Source organism: Pocillopora damicornis, chromosome 12, assembly GCF_964200805.1.
Source record: "Pocillopora damicornis chromosome 12, jaPocDami1.2, whole genome shotgun sequence".
Taxonomy (NCBI): domain Eukaryota; kingdom Metazoa; phylum Cnidaria; class Anthozoa; order Scleractinia; family Pocilloporidae; genus Pocillopora; species Pocillopora damicornis.
Genome location: NC_142681.1, coordinates 4,278,599 through 4,294,103, shown reverse-complemented (window position 1 = coordinate 4,294,103; position 15,505 = coordinate 4,278,599). Strand labels below are relative to the sequence as shown.

The 15,505-nt window shown below is 40.1% G+C and overlaps 1 protein-coding gene across 3 annotated transcripts in view; it reads right to left on the bottom strand.

The window, feature by feature from the left end:
• Window positions 1–1,144: 1,144 nt before the first annotated feature.
• Window positions 1,145–15,505, bottom strand: part of LOC113666888 (jouberin) — a 26,431-nt gene continuing 12,070 nt past the window's right edge. For 2 of the 3 annotated variants that reach the window (XM_089188671.1, XM_089188672.1), the window contains exons 20-35: window positions 10,405–10,520; window positions 10,032–10,200; window positions 9,353–9,413; window positions 8,917–9,018; window positions 8,202–8,254; window positions 7,800–8,028; window positions 7,048–7,188; window positions 6,519–6,697; window positions 5,450–5,713; window positions 4,505–4,652; window positions 4,339–4,409; window positions 3,734–3,829; window positions 3,226–3,388; window positions 2,502–2,705; window positions 2,206–2,356; window positions 1,145–1,630 (exon numbers count right to left, since the gene is read on the bottom strand). In XM_089188671.1, coding sequence (XP_089044797.1) covers window positions 1,531–1,630; window positions 2,206–2,356; window positions 2,502–2,705; window positions 3,226–3,388; window positions 3,734–3,829; window positions 4,339–4,409; window positions 4,505–4,652; window positions 5,450–5,713; window positions 6,519–6,697; window positions 7,048–7,188; window positions 7,800–8,028; window positions 8,202–8,254; window positions 8,917–9,018; window positions 9,353–9,413; window positions 10,032–10,200; window positions 10,405–10,520 — 2,247 coding nt within the window. In that variant the 3' untranslated portion in view covers window positions 1,145–1,530. The remainder of the gene's footprint in view (window positions 1,631–2,205; window positions 2,357–2,501; window positions 2,706–3,225; window positions 3,389–3,733; window positions 3,830–4,338; window positions 4,410–4,504; window positions 4,653–5,449; window positions 5,714–6,518; window positions 6,698–7,047; window positions 7,189–7,799; window positions 8,029–8,201; window positions 8,255–8,916; window positions 9,019–9,352; window positions 9,414–10,031; window positions 10,201–10,404; window positions 10,521–15,505) is intronic. The other variant, XM_089188674.1, reaches the window with a different exon arrangement.

Below are 15,505 nucleotides of genomic sequence, written 5' to 3'. Positions count from 1 at the left end.
AAATAAAGGATAAATATCACTAGTCAGAAATTTGTGATTTCTGCAATTTCTGAAAACACGTGTGAAATTTATCCTTAAACTTACTTGGCCCATGCGACCTCTTCTACTTAAGAAAGACTCAGTTAGCGACAGCTGCAACTCATAGGTAACTTTCATATGATTGGAGAGGGGTCACTGAAGGAATATTTTTTACAACATTGGTGCTTCTATTATAGTTATTTATGACTTAACATCCTCAGTGGTTCCAAGTTACTCATGATCAGTCTCATCTTTGCCATATCTTTTAATATTTAACTATACCTATTCCATCCAATCTCAATAATAATAATAATAATAACTTTATTTAAGTGTCAGTGTATTTTAGCACTGCTGTGCTAATTGGGGACACTGTAAATAAGGAAACAAATATCGTAAATGAACAGAAACTCGTTAAAAACCCCAACTGGTCGGAGGCAGACCAGTTGGCTATTTACAAAGCGTGCAGGAGTTGAATTCGGGGCCACCGAACACAAATCCATCCAGTGGCAGGGAGGAGGACTTGAACCCAGGGCCTCCGGCTTACAAGTGCAGCGCCCTAACCACTAGGCCACGCTCGCCTCCTTGAATGATGTTGTTGTCGCCTCCTTGAATGATGTTGTGAGCCACGTGGTGCATGTACTTTGGTCTAATTCTAGAAATACCCTGACGGTTTTACAGCTTTCTTTTTTTTAATAATCATTCGAAAACCAGTTTAACAAGCCATATCCAAGTTCTTAAAGTCCACGATGTCAGAACAAGGCCGAGTGATAATTTTTCTTGTGAAAGAGACTTCATATGCGTGGGAATAAAAAACAGTCGTGTAGAGCTTTTAGGTACTTCGTAAATGTATGCTTCCTATTCTTTCGTTGATGTGTTTTTTAAATTTGTCCAAGCCTTGGTGACAATCACATCACAAAGAGGGAGCTTCCCTCACTGGCAAGCAAAAGTAATTATAACCAGGGATAATGGGCTCCTACCCCTGGTAAAGGAAACCCTCACTCCACCCCCTTCGAAAAATCGTACCCTACCCTTACAACCCGTGCATGCTATTCATAACTTGACGAGGAAAGCATAGGACTGGGTCGATAAAGGTTTCCCATTTTTTTCTGAAAAGAGTTGGACGCCCTTCAAACGTAAGATTTTATTTCCATACATAGCCTAGTTATAGGTCGTATAAATTCCAGCATTCACTATTCTTAAGGAATTAAGCAAACTTTGGCAGATATTATAAAATAGCTTTAGGAATTTTCTAAGTCAGCAAATAAACAATTATGATTTTGATTCTTATATTGATATAATCTACATGATTTTATTAAAAACTTTCGTGCACCAAACTCACGAGCATTAAAACAACACATTTTCTTAAATCGAAATGTAAGACGAGTACTATAAAATATGACCAGTAAATTTTTGGCCAATGATTAATTCTGACGAAGCGGGACATATTTAAAGTGCAAATGTTTTCGATGGCAAAGTTCATGGAGCCGTTTAACTGTCATCATGATTTGCATGTCATCTCTTTTTCGTCCGAGTTGGTGACACTTTTTTCTCTGGAGTTTCATCCAATCGTCGTTCCTTTTCTTTTTCCCGGTGCCTTCTTCTGTGGCGTGCCCTGACGAAAAAATTGTTTCAGACTGTCAACTCACATCGATTATTACACCCCTCGGTTCAGGTTGAAGAAATGTACGGCCTTGCCATTGATCGAAGAACTGTTTGATCAGGAGTTTACGGTGGTAACAACCTCTTAACCGTTTAACTCCCAAGATCTCATTAGTAATTCTCCTTATTGTCTGCCATACAGTTCTTGTGATATTAGTTTGGAGAATTTGGTATTAGATCAACTAATAATCCCCTAATTGATATTTTTCTTAATTCTCATTACTTGTCTGCTTGATATTGTATTGATATCGTAAGGAGAAATTCTGTCTGGTCACTCACGGGAGTTAAAGGGCTAATTTGATTCCAATAATGAATATGTCATCAAAACAAGATTCTACAGGGATCTGATTTAATGGGTGGCCACAAGGATATTGAGACTTGGCCCCCGTAGAGAGCGCTGCGCTTTACCAATCAGGGTCGCAAGAACATCACAAAACCGCAAGGTCATTAAGCAAGTCTTCCACAGCAGGAAATGCCGGTTAAGTTAGCATTTATTTAAATACGTAAGGAAAAAAAAATTTTATTTACGAGCTGTTAAGTTTGCCCTCAGCATCGCTGCTGTCCTCAGGTCCTGATATAATCTTCAGATCACCAGATTTAGTGATAACCGCTGTCATCTGTAAAACAGTAAAAAGCACAGATACGGAGTTGTTCAATGAAACAAAAAGGCACTTCAACGGGATCAATATCAGTATCTGGGCAACTGCCCACCTACCCCTCCCCTAACCCAACATTAACCCTAACTTGTTATCAATTGACTGTTGTTGAGTTAGGGGAGGGGTAGGTGGGCAGTTGCCCAGATACTGATATTGATCCCTTCAACGTATCCTTAGTTAACTTTTTCTGGGGCACTAAATTAACTCCTATGACTGACAAACTGAACAGCATCATCTTTCTAAACAGACTATGGTTGTTTTTCTGTTGTTGGGATGTGCAGACCTGTGTGTTGACTTTGGACTCTTGCTTGGTCGCGCTCGAGGCACTTGGTGCAGTTGTTTCTTGTAGATTACCTTCAGACTCAAGGTCCCCTGTAATAATGACACAGACAGCTTCAGATATCACCGAATTCATTCTATGCACTGAGGGTTATAGTAATGGTTTACCCAAAAACACTGGCAGGACGCGATCAGTAATTAAAATAATATTTAAAGGTGGTGGTTAAATGTGACAAGGGTAGGAGACTTGAATGTCCAAACAAAGTTTACATAAAGTACTCGTGAGAATAAACGCAAGTTTACTAAAGTACGTGTTCATATAGTTTCACGGCTACGCAGGCTCGATAACTAGCTACTGATTATGAAAGGAGCCCGCGCTCCTCAGCTCCTTCTTCACGGAAGGATCGAGGTCTGCACCTAAAAGAGCCGTGAGAATTGAGCCTGCATGGTTGCAAGTTGATTCCTTTTCGGCGCACAAAGTTCGTAGATATAAGCACGTACAAAACGCATTGGGACTAAACGAAGCAAGCAAGTTAAGTGTAAGAATTGCTCGAGTAAAGGTGGACAGATGCCTTCCTTTTACAGTTATTCGTCAACGTTTCTTGAATCTCACCTTGTTCCATGACGTAATTAGACGGAAAGTAGCCCTGCCTCCCATCAGCCAGTTCGCCCATCCACCAATTTTCACTGTCGATGAAAAGAACCGTGATGACGTCTCCAGGTTGAATAGTCAGTTCATCCGCTCTGCTGGCATCATAAGGGTATATGGCTATAACCTTTTGGATGAGAGCGGAAAAAGAAAAACTATGAGTAAGGCCAGTGTTATTTCCGACAGAAATGTCAAGGATCGAGAAGAAAAATGGATAAACAAGAAAAAAAAAAAAACTCTCAAACCCGATAAAATTTTGTTGTTGGTGTTTTGGAGGTTTCCAACAATCTTGAGTGAATATTCATGTTTGAGGTGTTTTGACCGAAGTTTTTCGTTATTGACAAGTGCCACAAAATGAATTGCACACAAACCCAAATTACCTCTGCCTCCTTCTTCAGTTTGTGATAAATTGATTTTATGATCTCGGTATTACGAGACTCAAATGGGCGTCTTGTACATTACCAATACAAACCTTTCTCCTGGCTGTCGGCTCTTTTTGTAACATTTGCGCTGTTGGTGAGTCAGAGAAAGTGAACTTGGGCCGAGCACTGCTGAGATGCGACATACTCTGATGATTGAGAGAAGCAATCAAAATAATAAGGTAATTTGGTTCTATCAACTGATTTGATTACGTATATTGGCCACCGTTAAGAGTTCCAAAGCTGACGTTTCGAGCGTTAGCCCTTCGTCACAGCGAATGATTCGGGGCTAACGCTCGAAACTTCAGTTTTGAAACTCTGATACTTTGATACTTGAAGTATCAAAGTAAAACGAACAAGGTAAGTGAAAGCTGCAACACGTTGAGTGGTTGGACATTGCAAAAATGATTCAACCTTACAAGGAAACCTATCGAGGAGTAATAAACTAAAACGGGTATCCAACATAACATAAACACCTAGTTTATTCTTCATGCAGACAGGCAGGTACAGACGAGGCGGGCAGACAGACAGACAGACAGACAGGGAGACAGATGGAAATAGACAGACAGACGGACAAAAAGACAAAGAGCAAGACAGACGGACAGATGCACAAACAAACAAGCAAACAAGAAGAAAGAGAGGTAGGCAAAAAGCTCACCAATGGTCCAGGCGTGTCACCAATGTTCATACTTAGAGAAGGCCTCTTCAACAATGACCGTGAGACTCCAACTGTGAAATATATACAACAGTGATTGGAAGGCGTAAAGTGATAAATAATAAGATTTCATCTGCACTCTTCACCTGTCAAAACATCTTAAACTTACTGGGTGTTTGATAGGGTTGGGGTTTGCTTGCTTGTATTGGGCTGCCGTATCTATTGTTCTGCTGCGCAAACATCTTTCGAGACTCGAAACGACCCGACGCCCCCAGGTACTGCTGGGCGTGCGGCGAAAGCGGTGGATCATAAGGGACCTGTGGGGAGGAAATTGTCGAACAATTACCACATATCAATTTGTTGTAGTCTACAGTTCGAGTACTGTCAATGCTGAAATAAGCCCCCTAAGAGCTTCTGAATTTCTGAGTCTTCTACACGGAGGTTAAATAGAGAGGGTGAGGAGGCTTCATCAAAAACTAACTGGGAGCCAAAATGTGATTCACTTTTTTCCTCCTGAGTTGTCATCTTCATTTGATGAAAATGTAAACAAAATGAATGTCTTTGGTTTAAAACCCGCGATATTTAAAAAAGTAAACTAAAACAGGCTTCTTAGTAAAAGTATCTTTTGTAATGAAACGCTACTAGCTTAAATGAATAACAATAAAATTGCTATTGTACAGTTCTTGACTAAGAGAGAGGCAGAGAAGGAGGGTGATTGAAAACACACTTGGGCTTAAAAGAGAGGGGTGTCCTCGTGGAGAGAGGTGGCTCACATGAGAGTAGTACTTCTTCTATTTAATAGCATCTTCTGAAAACAACATTCCACAAACCTTTCGGATGTTCATGTTATTGAGTTCAACAATCCGCGATTTTGGCTAGAACTAAGAACTGGTTTGCTTGAATGTGAAAAGCGGAAGAGTGAACGTAACTAGTGTACACAGAAACAATAAGGGGCAAGTCATATTTTCAGACAATTTGCTTTTCGTTGGATTTTATCTTATTGCTTGTGGTTATGACTGAGTCAATTCGTGCATCTGAATATTTTTCAAACTTCCAGGAGACTAATACTTCTGTTTAAGCTGCCTTCAAGATGAACTGGATTTTCATGACTTACCTGTCCCGGAGTTGGGCTGTACCCAGCCGGAGAGAAGTCTGAACCCCAGGTTGAAAGACTCACATTAGTACCCAAGCCTTGGCGGTATGTTCGCTCAGAGCTTTCTGGAAACTGAAACGTAACGCTCCCTGGTCTCTTTCCCGGGGTTACAGATCCGGGATATGCGGCACTATCAGGTGTCCCTGGGGTTTGGAACATTAGGTTGTCTGCCCCTGGTGTTCTCAGCAGTGCTCTGTCCATAACGCCGGGAGACGCCGGTGTTTCCTGAGACAACAGGAGAAAACATAAAAAATTTGTCGCGGAGATTGGAGGATCTCGACATTTTGCTCACGAAAGACTGAGACACTCCTCCAGCAACAAACTGAATGCCTTTTATTTGATTTTCATCAAGCAAAAAAAGTTGAAAAACAAGCAGTCGAAATTGCTAGGGGTATTTTCTAGAGAAAAAAACCATTACCCTATTAGAAAAATCTCGTCAGCGAGAGATACAGCGACTACACTACATGGCCTTTACGTGAACAAAGGTGTCTAATCATATCAAATGTGAGGATATGACGTGCATAAGCAAGGTAAGGAGTCTAGAATTATTAAAAGAAAAGGAACCATGAATATAAAGTTAACAGTTTCTCTGACTTGTGATAACTCTGCACTATCGAGAGAGAGTGCGAGTATCCCAGTTTCGAAATTTCTCCACCGTTGAAACGATAAGTAAAATCATATGATAAGGACGTTATGATATAAAATCAACACGAAAAGGAGAACTCATCAAAACGCAACATGTTTTCCAGTTTTTAAGGCTCACACAAACTTCGCTTTTAAGATATACTGAATGCGAGAAACGGTGAACGGAAACTGGAAAAAAAGACACGGTAAGCAGAAACATTAGAAAGGCTATTTATTCCACCCAGGTCCAAAAGACCAAAGCCAATCTCGACAGGTCTTTCGAACTAGCTCCCCTTACTCAATGTCTCCCACTCAGTCATTTTTCGCGTACGCAATTAAACACCCTATACGTCGACAAGCTGATTAGTGTTAGTCCTCTCTCAAACAGGAAATAATCCACACCCACCAGAACGGAGTCCAGTTTCTGCTTGACTTTACGCATGCGCAGCAAGTCCTTGGCTACATCAGGCATCTGCGCATGCCTGGTAACGTCATCAGGGGTGGCTGTGCTCTGCTGTGACGTAGCAGCTTGTTTAGAGGATGTCACTGGGGAAGTCATAAATTTCTTCGCTTCTTCTTTCGCAGCTGGCGACAGAAACAAACAATGTAGAGGAGAGTATACCTCCAGAACTCAAATTTCACCAGCTAGCATCTTTGTTATCATGTGCATTATCATGGTAACCATTACAAGCATCATTACCATACCTCATACGTTTTTCCGCTCGGATTTAAGGACCGTGAAACGAGGTTAGTAAGATATTTATTATGCCTCTGAGTTCAAATTAAGGAGGAAGATTTCAGTTCAAACAAAATTTTGAATTTAGCGGGCCGTTCAGTGAAATACAGCTTGCTAAATTGACCCATCATTTTTCACGTACCAACTAAGAGATGTAATCAAGTGTGAACATGATACAGCATATTTCTTTGAAACAAACCTTTGGGGTCATAGTGGTACACGAGAACAGGATGTGAGTCACCAAATGAACAGAAGGCGATGATGTGATCCAAAGGATGAAACTGCACATCTGACACGGCATGATGATAACCAAGTGATTTGTACACTGATACCAGGTCGCCTGAAATGTGCAGTTGAAAGAAAAATTCCTTCATACTGATAATTAGATACGTAGATCATTCTCAGAGTGTACCGCAAACCATAACCCACATCAAGGGGCCTGTATCACTAAGTTATCCCGGCTCTCAAAAGCATAGGGCGACTAGAAATGTTGGTTTCCTCCTCATTAAGGCTGAGGCAGAAGTTATCATAGCATTAGAGTCATCTCTTAGAAATCTTACAGGTTTTCCTACCAATGTGGCCAATGAATATTAAAACTCCCAGTGAAAGAGTGGCAGTGAGGGAGTGGCTCAAATTTGTGGCCTTAAAACACACATAACAACCCGGCCTTTCAGAGCTTAACGCTCTAACCTAACATCGATTTGCAAATTCTCCGTACCATTCTCTATACATTTCCTATGGAGTTAAAAAGGAGAATTTTTTTTAACAATCAGGAGGTTCTCTAGGTTGGTGATTATTTCCTTTATTATTATGACCCTGAAGTGTAATTCAGGGGTGATATTGTATGGAGAAATTAGATGCTGGTCAACTTAGGAATCAAAGGGTTACACCAGGGCCAACATTATCTGATGTAGATGCTCCGCTAAAAATAAGGTTTTAAACAAGACTTACCTGTTTCTGTGTTCCACACATACGCATGCCCATCTTCTGAGCCCCCGATAACGAAACAGCCACATGCACTCATAGTGCTACGAATGTGTTCCTTAAAGTTTGAGGCTCCAAGGTAGCGTTGCATGATGGTATAGCTCCTCAGATCCAGCATGCATAGCACACTGTTACGCACGTGAACCAGAATCTTACGGCCGTTGGGATGTAAACAGAGCGAGTTGATGACGTTACCCTTCAAATTCATAACAAATGGCCGGTGAGACTATGTAAGTTATTAAGTAAATGGTACATTCACTAAGTAACTAACGAAGACTATTGCACTGTAAGACTGAGAGAAACAATGGAAGAGAAACCAGAGCTGAAATAAGGCGGATTAAATCTGCAAGTGACAATCAAACCACCAACCTGAATTTCATCAATGGCTACTTCTTTATCCAGCGTCCAGTCGTGAACGTAACCTAGCAAATGAAAATCACAGAAACAAATTTTTTAACGGTCTGATTAAACTGTTTTGGAGATGATTAAAACCGACAATAAAGTTGACTACCCCAGTGGTAAATGGTAGAAATGAGCCAAATATGACTTCTAAGTTTCGGTGGAAACCTTTGTCATGAATGTTAAAAAGGCATAGTCTACACATGAAACTAGCTCGCAAAGCTACTGGAGCTTGTTCGTATTTAGCATAAGCATCAAGGAATATTGGCACTCCTCCTGAGTGAGATGTAAGCCCATCCCAAGTCACCCTTCCTCATTTTATCAGCTCTCGGAGTACAACAGTAATTATTTTATAAAAGCGTTTTGCTCCCTAACATCCGTTTGCATATTCTCCATACTGTTCTCTATACATTCCCTGCTATGCTGACAAGGAGAATTTGTTTAGCAATCAAGAGCTTCTTTAGTAAAAAGAAATGTGATGCTTGTCACTCTAAGCAGTCAAAGGGTTAACATCTTCGTCGTCCTGACTGATGATATTGACAAATGAAAAATTACAAATAACCAACGCGAGATGCACACAAGTGACAAGTACATGGCACAATTCTCTCTCGAATGGAAGGGATAAAGAGGTATTTGAATATGAGACATGCTGGTGATTTGCGATTTTAATCAACGTTTGTCTTACCACCAGTTCCTTTTCTCTTCCTTTTTGTATCTGCTTGTGCTTGAACATACGAGTTCCAAATCATAATCACCCCGTTACTGTCTGCTGAAAACATCTTAGCACCTTGAAGGAAAGATAGTATCGAAAGTTGCAGTAAAGTTAGGATAATGTTGAGTTCTGATTGGTTCGTTGTGGTTACCTCGCTCTGATCGGTTGTCGCAATTTCTTTACTCAGAGTAAGAGGAGTCCTTCTCTCCCAACGTAATCTGCCGCGCGAGTCCATCAAATCGGGGCAAAAAGGTGTCCCTGCGCAGTTGAGCAGTGGGAAGCGAGGCATGCGCATTAAGCTGGGAAAAGGGAATAATCGCGTCTACATTTCTTCAGTTTGAAAACCTCTTTTCATGGCAAGAACAGTCACCCTCAACTATTTAAAGTAATGGACTAAAGCAGGACTCACCATCTTGGTCGAAGCAGATGCTGTTGATAAAGCCACTGTGTCCCTCAATTTCTCTCAGAAGCTGCGGATAACACCAATTGATATTAACAACGTTTTACAAGTTTCGCGAGTTAGTTTTTAAGATCAGTTGAGCCAGAGACTGCAAATCTGCAATCTGCCACACTTAAGAAACAAATCTGTATTACGTAACGATTCTCAGCGGCCAAGATGTATGTACAGTAACACATTACTTTTAAAACGCACCAATTTTTAGAAGCTAATTAGATTTGACCAACGTTTTCCGAGTGCTTTATTTTAAACGTTGAAAATTAGGACTCGAAGTTACATTTTCTTTAGAGCAAGTGTAACCTGATCCTCTAAGTAAGAGTAGATTGAAAAGGACTTTTGAAGGTGACAGTGAATGACGTTTCAATAAACTGAAGGGAAGTCGTTATCATAGTCAAGGGAAGAGCTGTTTTTAAGTTCAGTGAAGGTCCTTTTCAGGCTCACCTGATAATCAGAGAACACGATCCACATCACTGTGTTGGTGAAGGGGTTTCCGTAGTGTCAATGTTAATATCCTGATATTTCTTGTCTCATTCAATCAAAACCAACACCTCAGTGGCGTTTTAAGTGTAACTCTTCTCAAATTATTATCGACGTCGCGAACATGCACAGTCTGTCAATGAAGTCATTTTACCTTGCCATTGAGCCCATCGCTCAGTTTCGTCCATACCCTTATAAGGTGGTCATATCCCCCGGTCACCACAAGATGAGGGGAGCCTGGGTGATATTGTGCTGCATACACAAAACATGGGTGTGGATACAGCTTGATAGATGACGTCATCATCGTCTTTGTGTCCCAGCATCTGTTCATTGGACAAATGATAGAAGTTAAGTTAAGGTTGCTGACTAACATGGACAAAGAAAAAGAGTAGGTGGTAAGCTAATCAAAGGGTGAACTTCTGATAAGATTTGCAGTTGTCTTAAATCTTCAATTCAAAAAAAATCATCCGCAAGGCGACGAAGATCATGGTAAAAATCCACCAGAAGGCAGTTAGTTTATTGTTTACCTGACAGTTCCATCTGAAGAGGTCGACAGAAGTTCAGAATCGTCAGGTGACCAACACAAGTCGTATATGATACTGAAGTGTCCAGGAAGATGAACGCAAGTTTCATATGATGGTACCTGACAATAAAAAAAGCAAAATAAAGACCCTCTGTCATGGAGGCCAGTTTAAAACTTTGTAACGTTGCTGAATTGTCCTTCTTTTCAAAAGAATCTCAATTGCAGTAAGCTTGTCATAAAGGGCAAAAACATCTTTATACACGCAAAAAGTCTTCAAAAAAACCAGCTCAGATCCGTAGTAGTCCTCTCTACCAATGCCTCTCCATCATTAGTATAAAGGATAAAGTTAATGTCTGCGGGCATCGATATATTTTGGGCCAGACCTAAAGCGTATAAGGAAGAGACAACGTAACAAACAATTAGACAGAACACAAATAAAACAGTGCACAATACTAACATGGACAAAGAAAAACCACACAGAAAAAGAATAGGTAGTAGGTTAATCAAAGGGCGAACTTCTGATAGAACACAGAGAGAATAGTGCGCCAGACACCAACGTATCGAACAATCAAACATAACATAGCGAGAAAAGTGCTTAAGAACCTAACGTAACAAAAAATCAAACTGAACAGAGACAATAGTGCGCGAGACCCTGACGTAACACACAATCAAACAGAAAACAGAGAGAATAGTGCACGAGACACTAACGTAACGAAAAATCAGACAGAACACAGAGAGCATAGTGCACGAGACACTAACGTAACGAAAAATCAAACAAAACACAGAGAGCATACTGCACGAAACACAAACGTAACAAACAATCAAATTGAATAGAGAGAGAATAGTGCGCGAAACACTAACGTAACAAACAATCAAACAGAACACAGAGAGAATAGTGCACGAGACACTAACGTACCAAACAATCAAATTGAACAGAGAAAATAGTGCACGAGACACTAACATAACGAAAAATCAAACACAACAGAGAGCATAGTGCACGAGACACTGACGTAACGAAAAATCAAACACAACACAGAGAGCATAGTGCACGTGACACTAACGTAACAAACAATTTAACTGAACAGAGAGAATAGTGCGCGAGACACTAACGTAACAGACAATCAAACAGAACGCAGAGAGAATAGTGCGCATGACACTAACGTAACAAATAATCAAACAGAACATAGATAGAATAGTGCGCGAGACACTAACGTAACAGACAATCAAACACAACAAAAAGAGAATAGTGCGCGTGACACTAACGTAACAGACAATCAAACACAACACAAAGAGAATAGTGCGCATGACACTAACGTAACAAACAATCAAACAGAACATAGATAGAATAGTGCGCGAGACACTAACGTAACAGACAATAAAACAGGACACAAAGAGAATAGTGCGCGTGACACTAACGTAACAAACAATCAAACAGAACACAGAGAAAATGGTGCACGAGACACTAACGTAACAAACAATCAAACACAACACAAAGAGAATAGTGCGCGTGACACTAACGTAACAAACAATCAAACAGAACATAGATAGAATAGTGCGCGAGACACTAACGTAACAGACAATATAACAGGACACAAAGAGAATAGTGCGCGTGACACTAACGTAACAAACAATCAAACAGAACACAGAGAAAATGGTGCACGAGACACTAACGTAACAAACAATCAAACAGAACACAGAGAGAATAGTGCGCGTGACACTTACGTAACAGACAATCAAACAGAACACAGAGAGAATAGTGCACGTGACACTAACGTAACAAACAATCAAACAGAACACAGAGAGAATAGTGCACGAGACACTAACGTAACAAACAATCAAACACAACACAGAGAGAATAGTGCACGTGACACTAACGTAACAAACAATCAAACAGAACACAGAGATAATAGTGCACGTGACACTAACGTAACAAACAATCCAACAGAACACAGAGAGAATAGTGTATGTGACACTAACGTAACAAACAATCAAACACAACACAGAGAGAATAGTGCACGTGACACTAACGTAACAAACAATCAAACAGAACACAGAGAGAATAGTGCGCGTGACACTTACGTAACAGACAATCAAACACAACACAAAGAGAATAGTGCGCGTGACACTAACGTAACAAACAATCAAACACAACACAGAGAGAATAGTGCACGTGACACTAACGTAACAAACAATCAAACACAACACAGAGAGAATAGTGCACGTGACACTAACGTAACAAACAATCAAACACAACACAAAGAGAATAGTGCACGTGACACTAACGGAACAAACAATCAAACGGAACACAGCGAAAAAAGTGCACGAGACACTAACGCAACAAACAATCAAACAGAACACAGAGAAAAAAGTGCACGTGACACTAACGTAACAAACACTCAAACAGAACACAGAGAAAAAAGTGTACCAGACACTAACGAAACAAACAATCAAACAGAACACAGAGAAAAAAGTGCACGAGACACTAACGAAACAAACAATCAAACAGAACACAGAAAAAAGTGCACGAGACACTAACGTAACAAACAATCAAACAGAACACAGAGAGAATAGTGCACGTGACACTAACGTAACAAACAATCAAACAGAAAACAGAGAGAATAGTGCGCATGACACTAACGTAACAAACAATCAAACAGAACACAGAGAAAAAAGTGCACGTGACACTAACGTAACAAACAATCAAACAGAACACAGAGAGAATAGTGCACGTGACACTAACGTAACAAACAATCAAACAGAACACAGAGAAAAAAGTGTACGAGACACTAACGAAACAAACAATCAAACAGAACACAGAGAAAAAAGTGCACGAGACACTAACGAAACAAACAATCAAAGAGAACACAGAAAAAAGTGCACGAGACACTAACGTAACAAACAATCAAACAGAACACAGAGAGAATAGTGCACGTGACACTAACGTAACAGACAATCAAACAGAACACAGAGAGAATAGTGCACGTGACACTAACGTACCAAACAATCAAACAGAACACAGAGAGAATAGTGCACGAGACACTAACGTAACAAACAATCAAACAGAAAACAGAGAGAATAGTGCGCATGACACTAACGTAACAGACAATCAAACTGAACTCAGAGAGAATAGTGCACGTGACACTAACGTAACAAACAATCAAACTGAACTCAGAGAGAATAGTGCGCGAGACACTAACGTAACAGACAATCAAACAGAACACAGAGAATAGTGCGTGAGACACTAACGTAACAGACAATCAAACAGAACACAGAGAATAGTGTGTGAGACACTAACGTAACAATCAATCAAACAGAACACAGAAAATAGTGTGTGAGACACTACCGTAAGAAACAATCAAACAGAACACAGAGAATAGTGCGTGAGACACTAACGTAACAGACAATCAAACAGAACACAGAGAATAGTGCGTGAGACACTAACGTAACAGGCAATCAAACAGAACACAGAGAATAGTGCGTGAGACAATAACGTAACAATCAATCAAACAGAACACAGAGAATAGTGCGTGAGACACTAACGTAACAGACAATCAAACAGAACACAGTGAATAGTGTGTGAGACACTAACGTAACAATCAATCAAACAGAACACAGAGAATAGTGTGTGAGACACTAACGTAAGAAACAATCAAACAGAACACAGAGAATAGTGCGTGAGACACTAACGTAACAATCAATCAAACAGAACACAGAGAATAGTGCGTGAGACAATAACGTAACAATCAATCAAACAGAACACAGAGAATAGTGCGTGAGACACTAACGTAACAGACAATCAAACAGAACACAGTGAATAGTGTGTGAGACACTAACGTAACAGACAATCAAACAGAACACAGAGAATAGTGCGTGAGACACTAACGTAACAATCAATCAAACAGAACACAGAGAATAGTGTGTGAGACACTAACGTAACAATCAATCAAACAGAACACAGAGAATAGTGCACGTGACACTAACGTAAGAAACAATCAAACAGAACACAGAGAATAGTGCGTGAGACACTAACGTAACAGACAATCAAACAGAACGCAGAGAGAATAGTGCGCATGACACTAACGTAACAATCCAACAGAACACAGAGAAAAAAGTGCACGAGACACTAACGTAACAAACAATCAAACAGAACACATAGAGAATAGTGCACGTGACACTAACGTAACAAACAATCGAACAGAACACAGAGAAAAAAGTGCACGAGACACTAACGTAACAAACAATCAAACAGAACACAGAGAGAATAGTGCACGTGACACTAACGTAACAAACAATCAAACAGAACACAGAGAGAATAGTGCACGTGACACTAACGTAACAATCAAACACAACACAGAGAGAATAGTGCACGTGACACTAACGTAACAAACAATCAAACAGAACACAGAGAGAATAGTGCACGTAACACTAACGTAACAAACAATCAAACACAACACAGAGAGAATAGTGCACGTGACACTAACGTAACAAACAATCAAACAGAACACAGAGAAAAAAGTGCACGAGACACTAACGTAACAAACAATCAAACAGAACACAGAGAGAATAGTGCACGTGACACTAACGTAACAAACAATCAAACAGAACACAGAGAGAATAGTGCACGTGACACTAACGTAACAAACAATCAAACAGAACACAGAGAGAATAGTGCACGTGACACTAACGTAACAAACAATCAAACAGAACACAGAAAAAAGTGCACGAGACACTAACGTAACAAACAATCAAACAGAACACAGAGAGAATAGTGCACGTGACACTAACGTAACAGACAATCAAACAGAACACAGAGAATAGTGCGTGAGACACTAAGGTAACAATCAATCAAACAGAACACAGAGAATAGTGCGTGAGACACTAACGTAACAAACAATCAAACAGAACACAGAGAGAATAGTGCATGTGACACTAACGTAACAAACAATCAAACAGAACACAGAGAAAAAAGTGCACGAGACACTAACGTAACAAACAATCAAACAGAACACAGAGAGAATAGTGCACGTGACACTAACGTAACAAACAATCAAACAGAACACAGAGAAAAAAGTGCACGAGACACTAACGTAACAAACAATCAAACA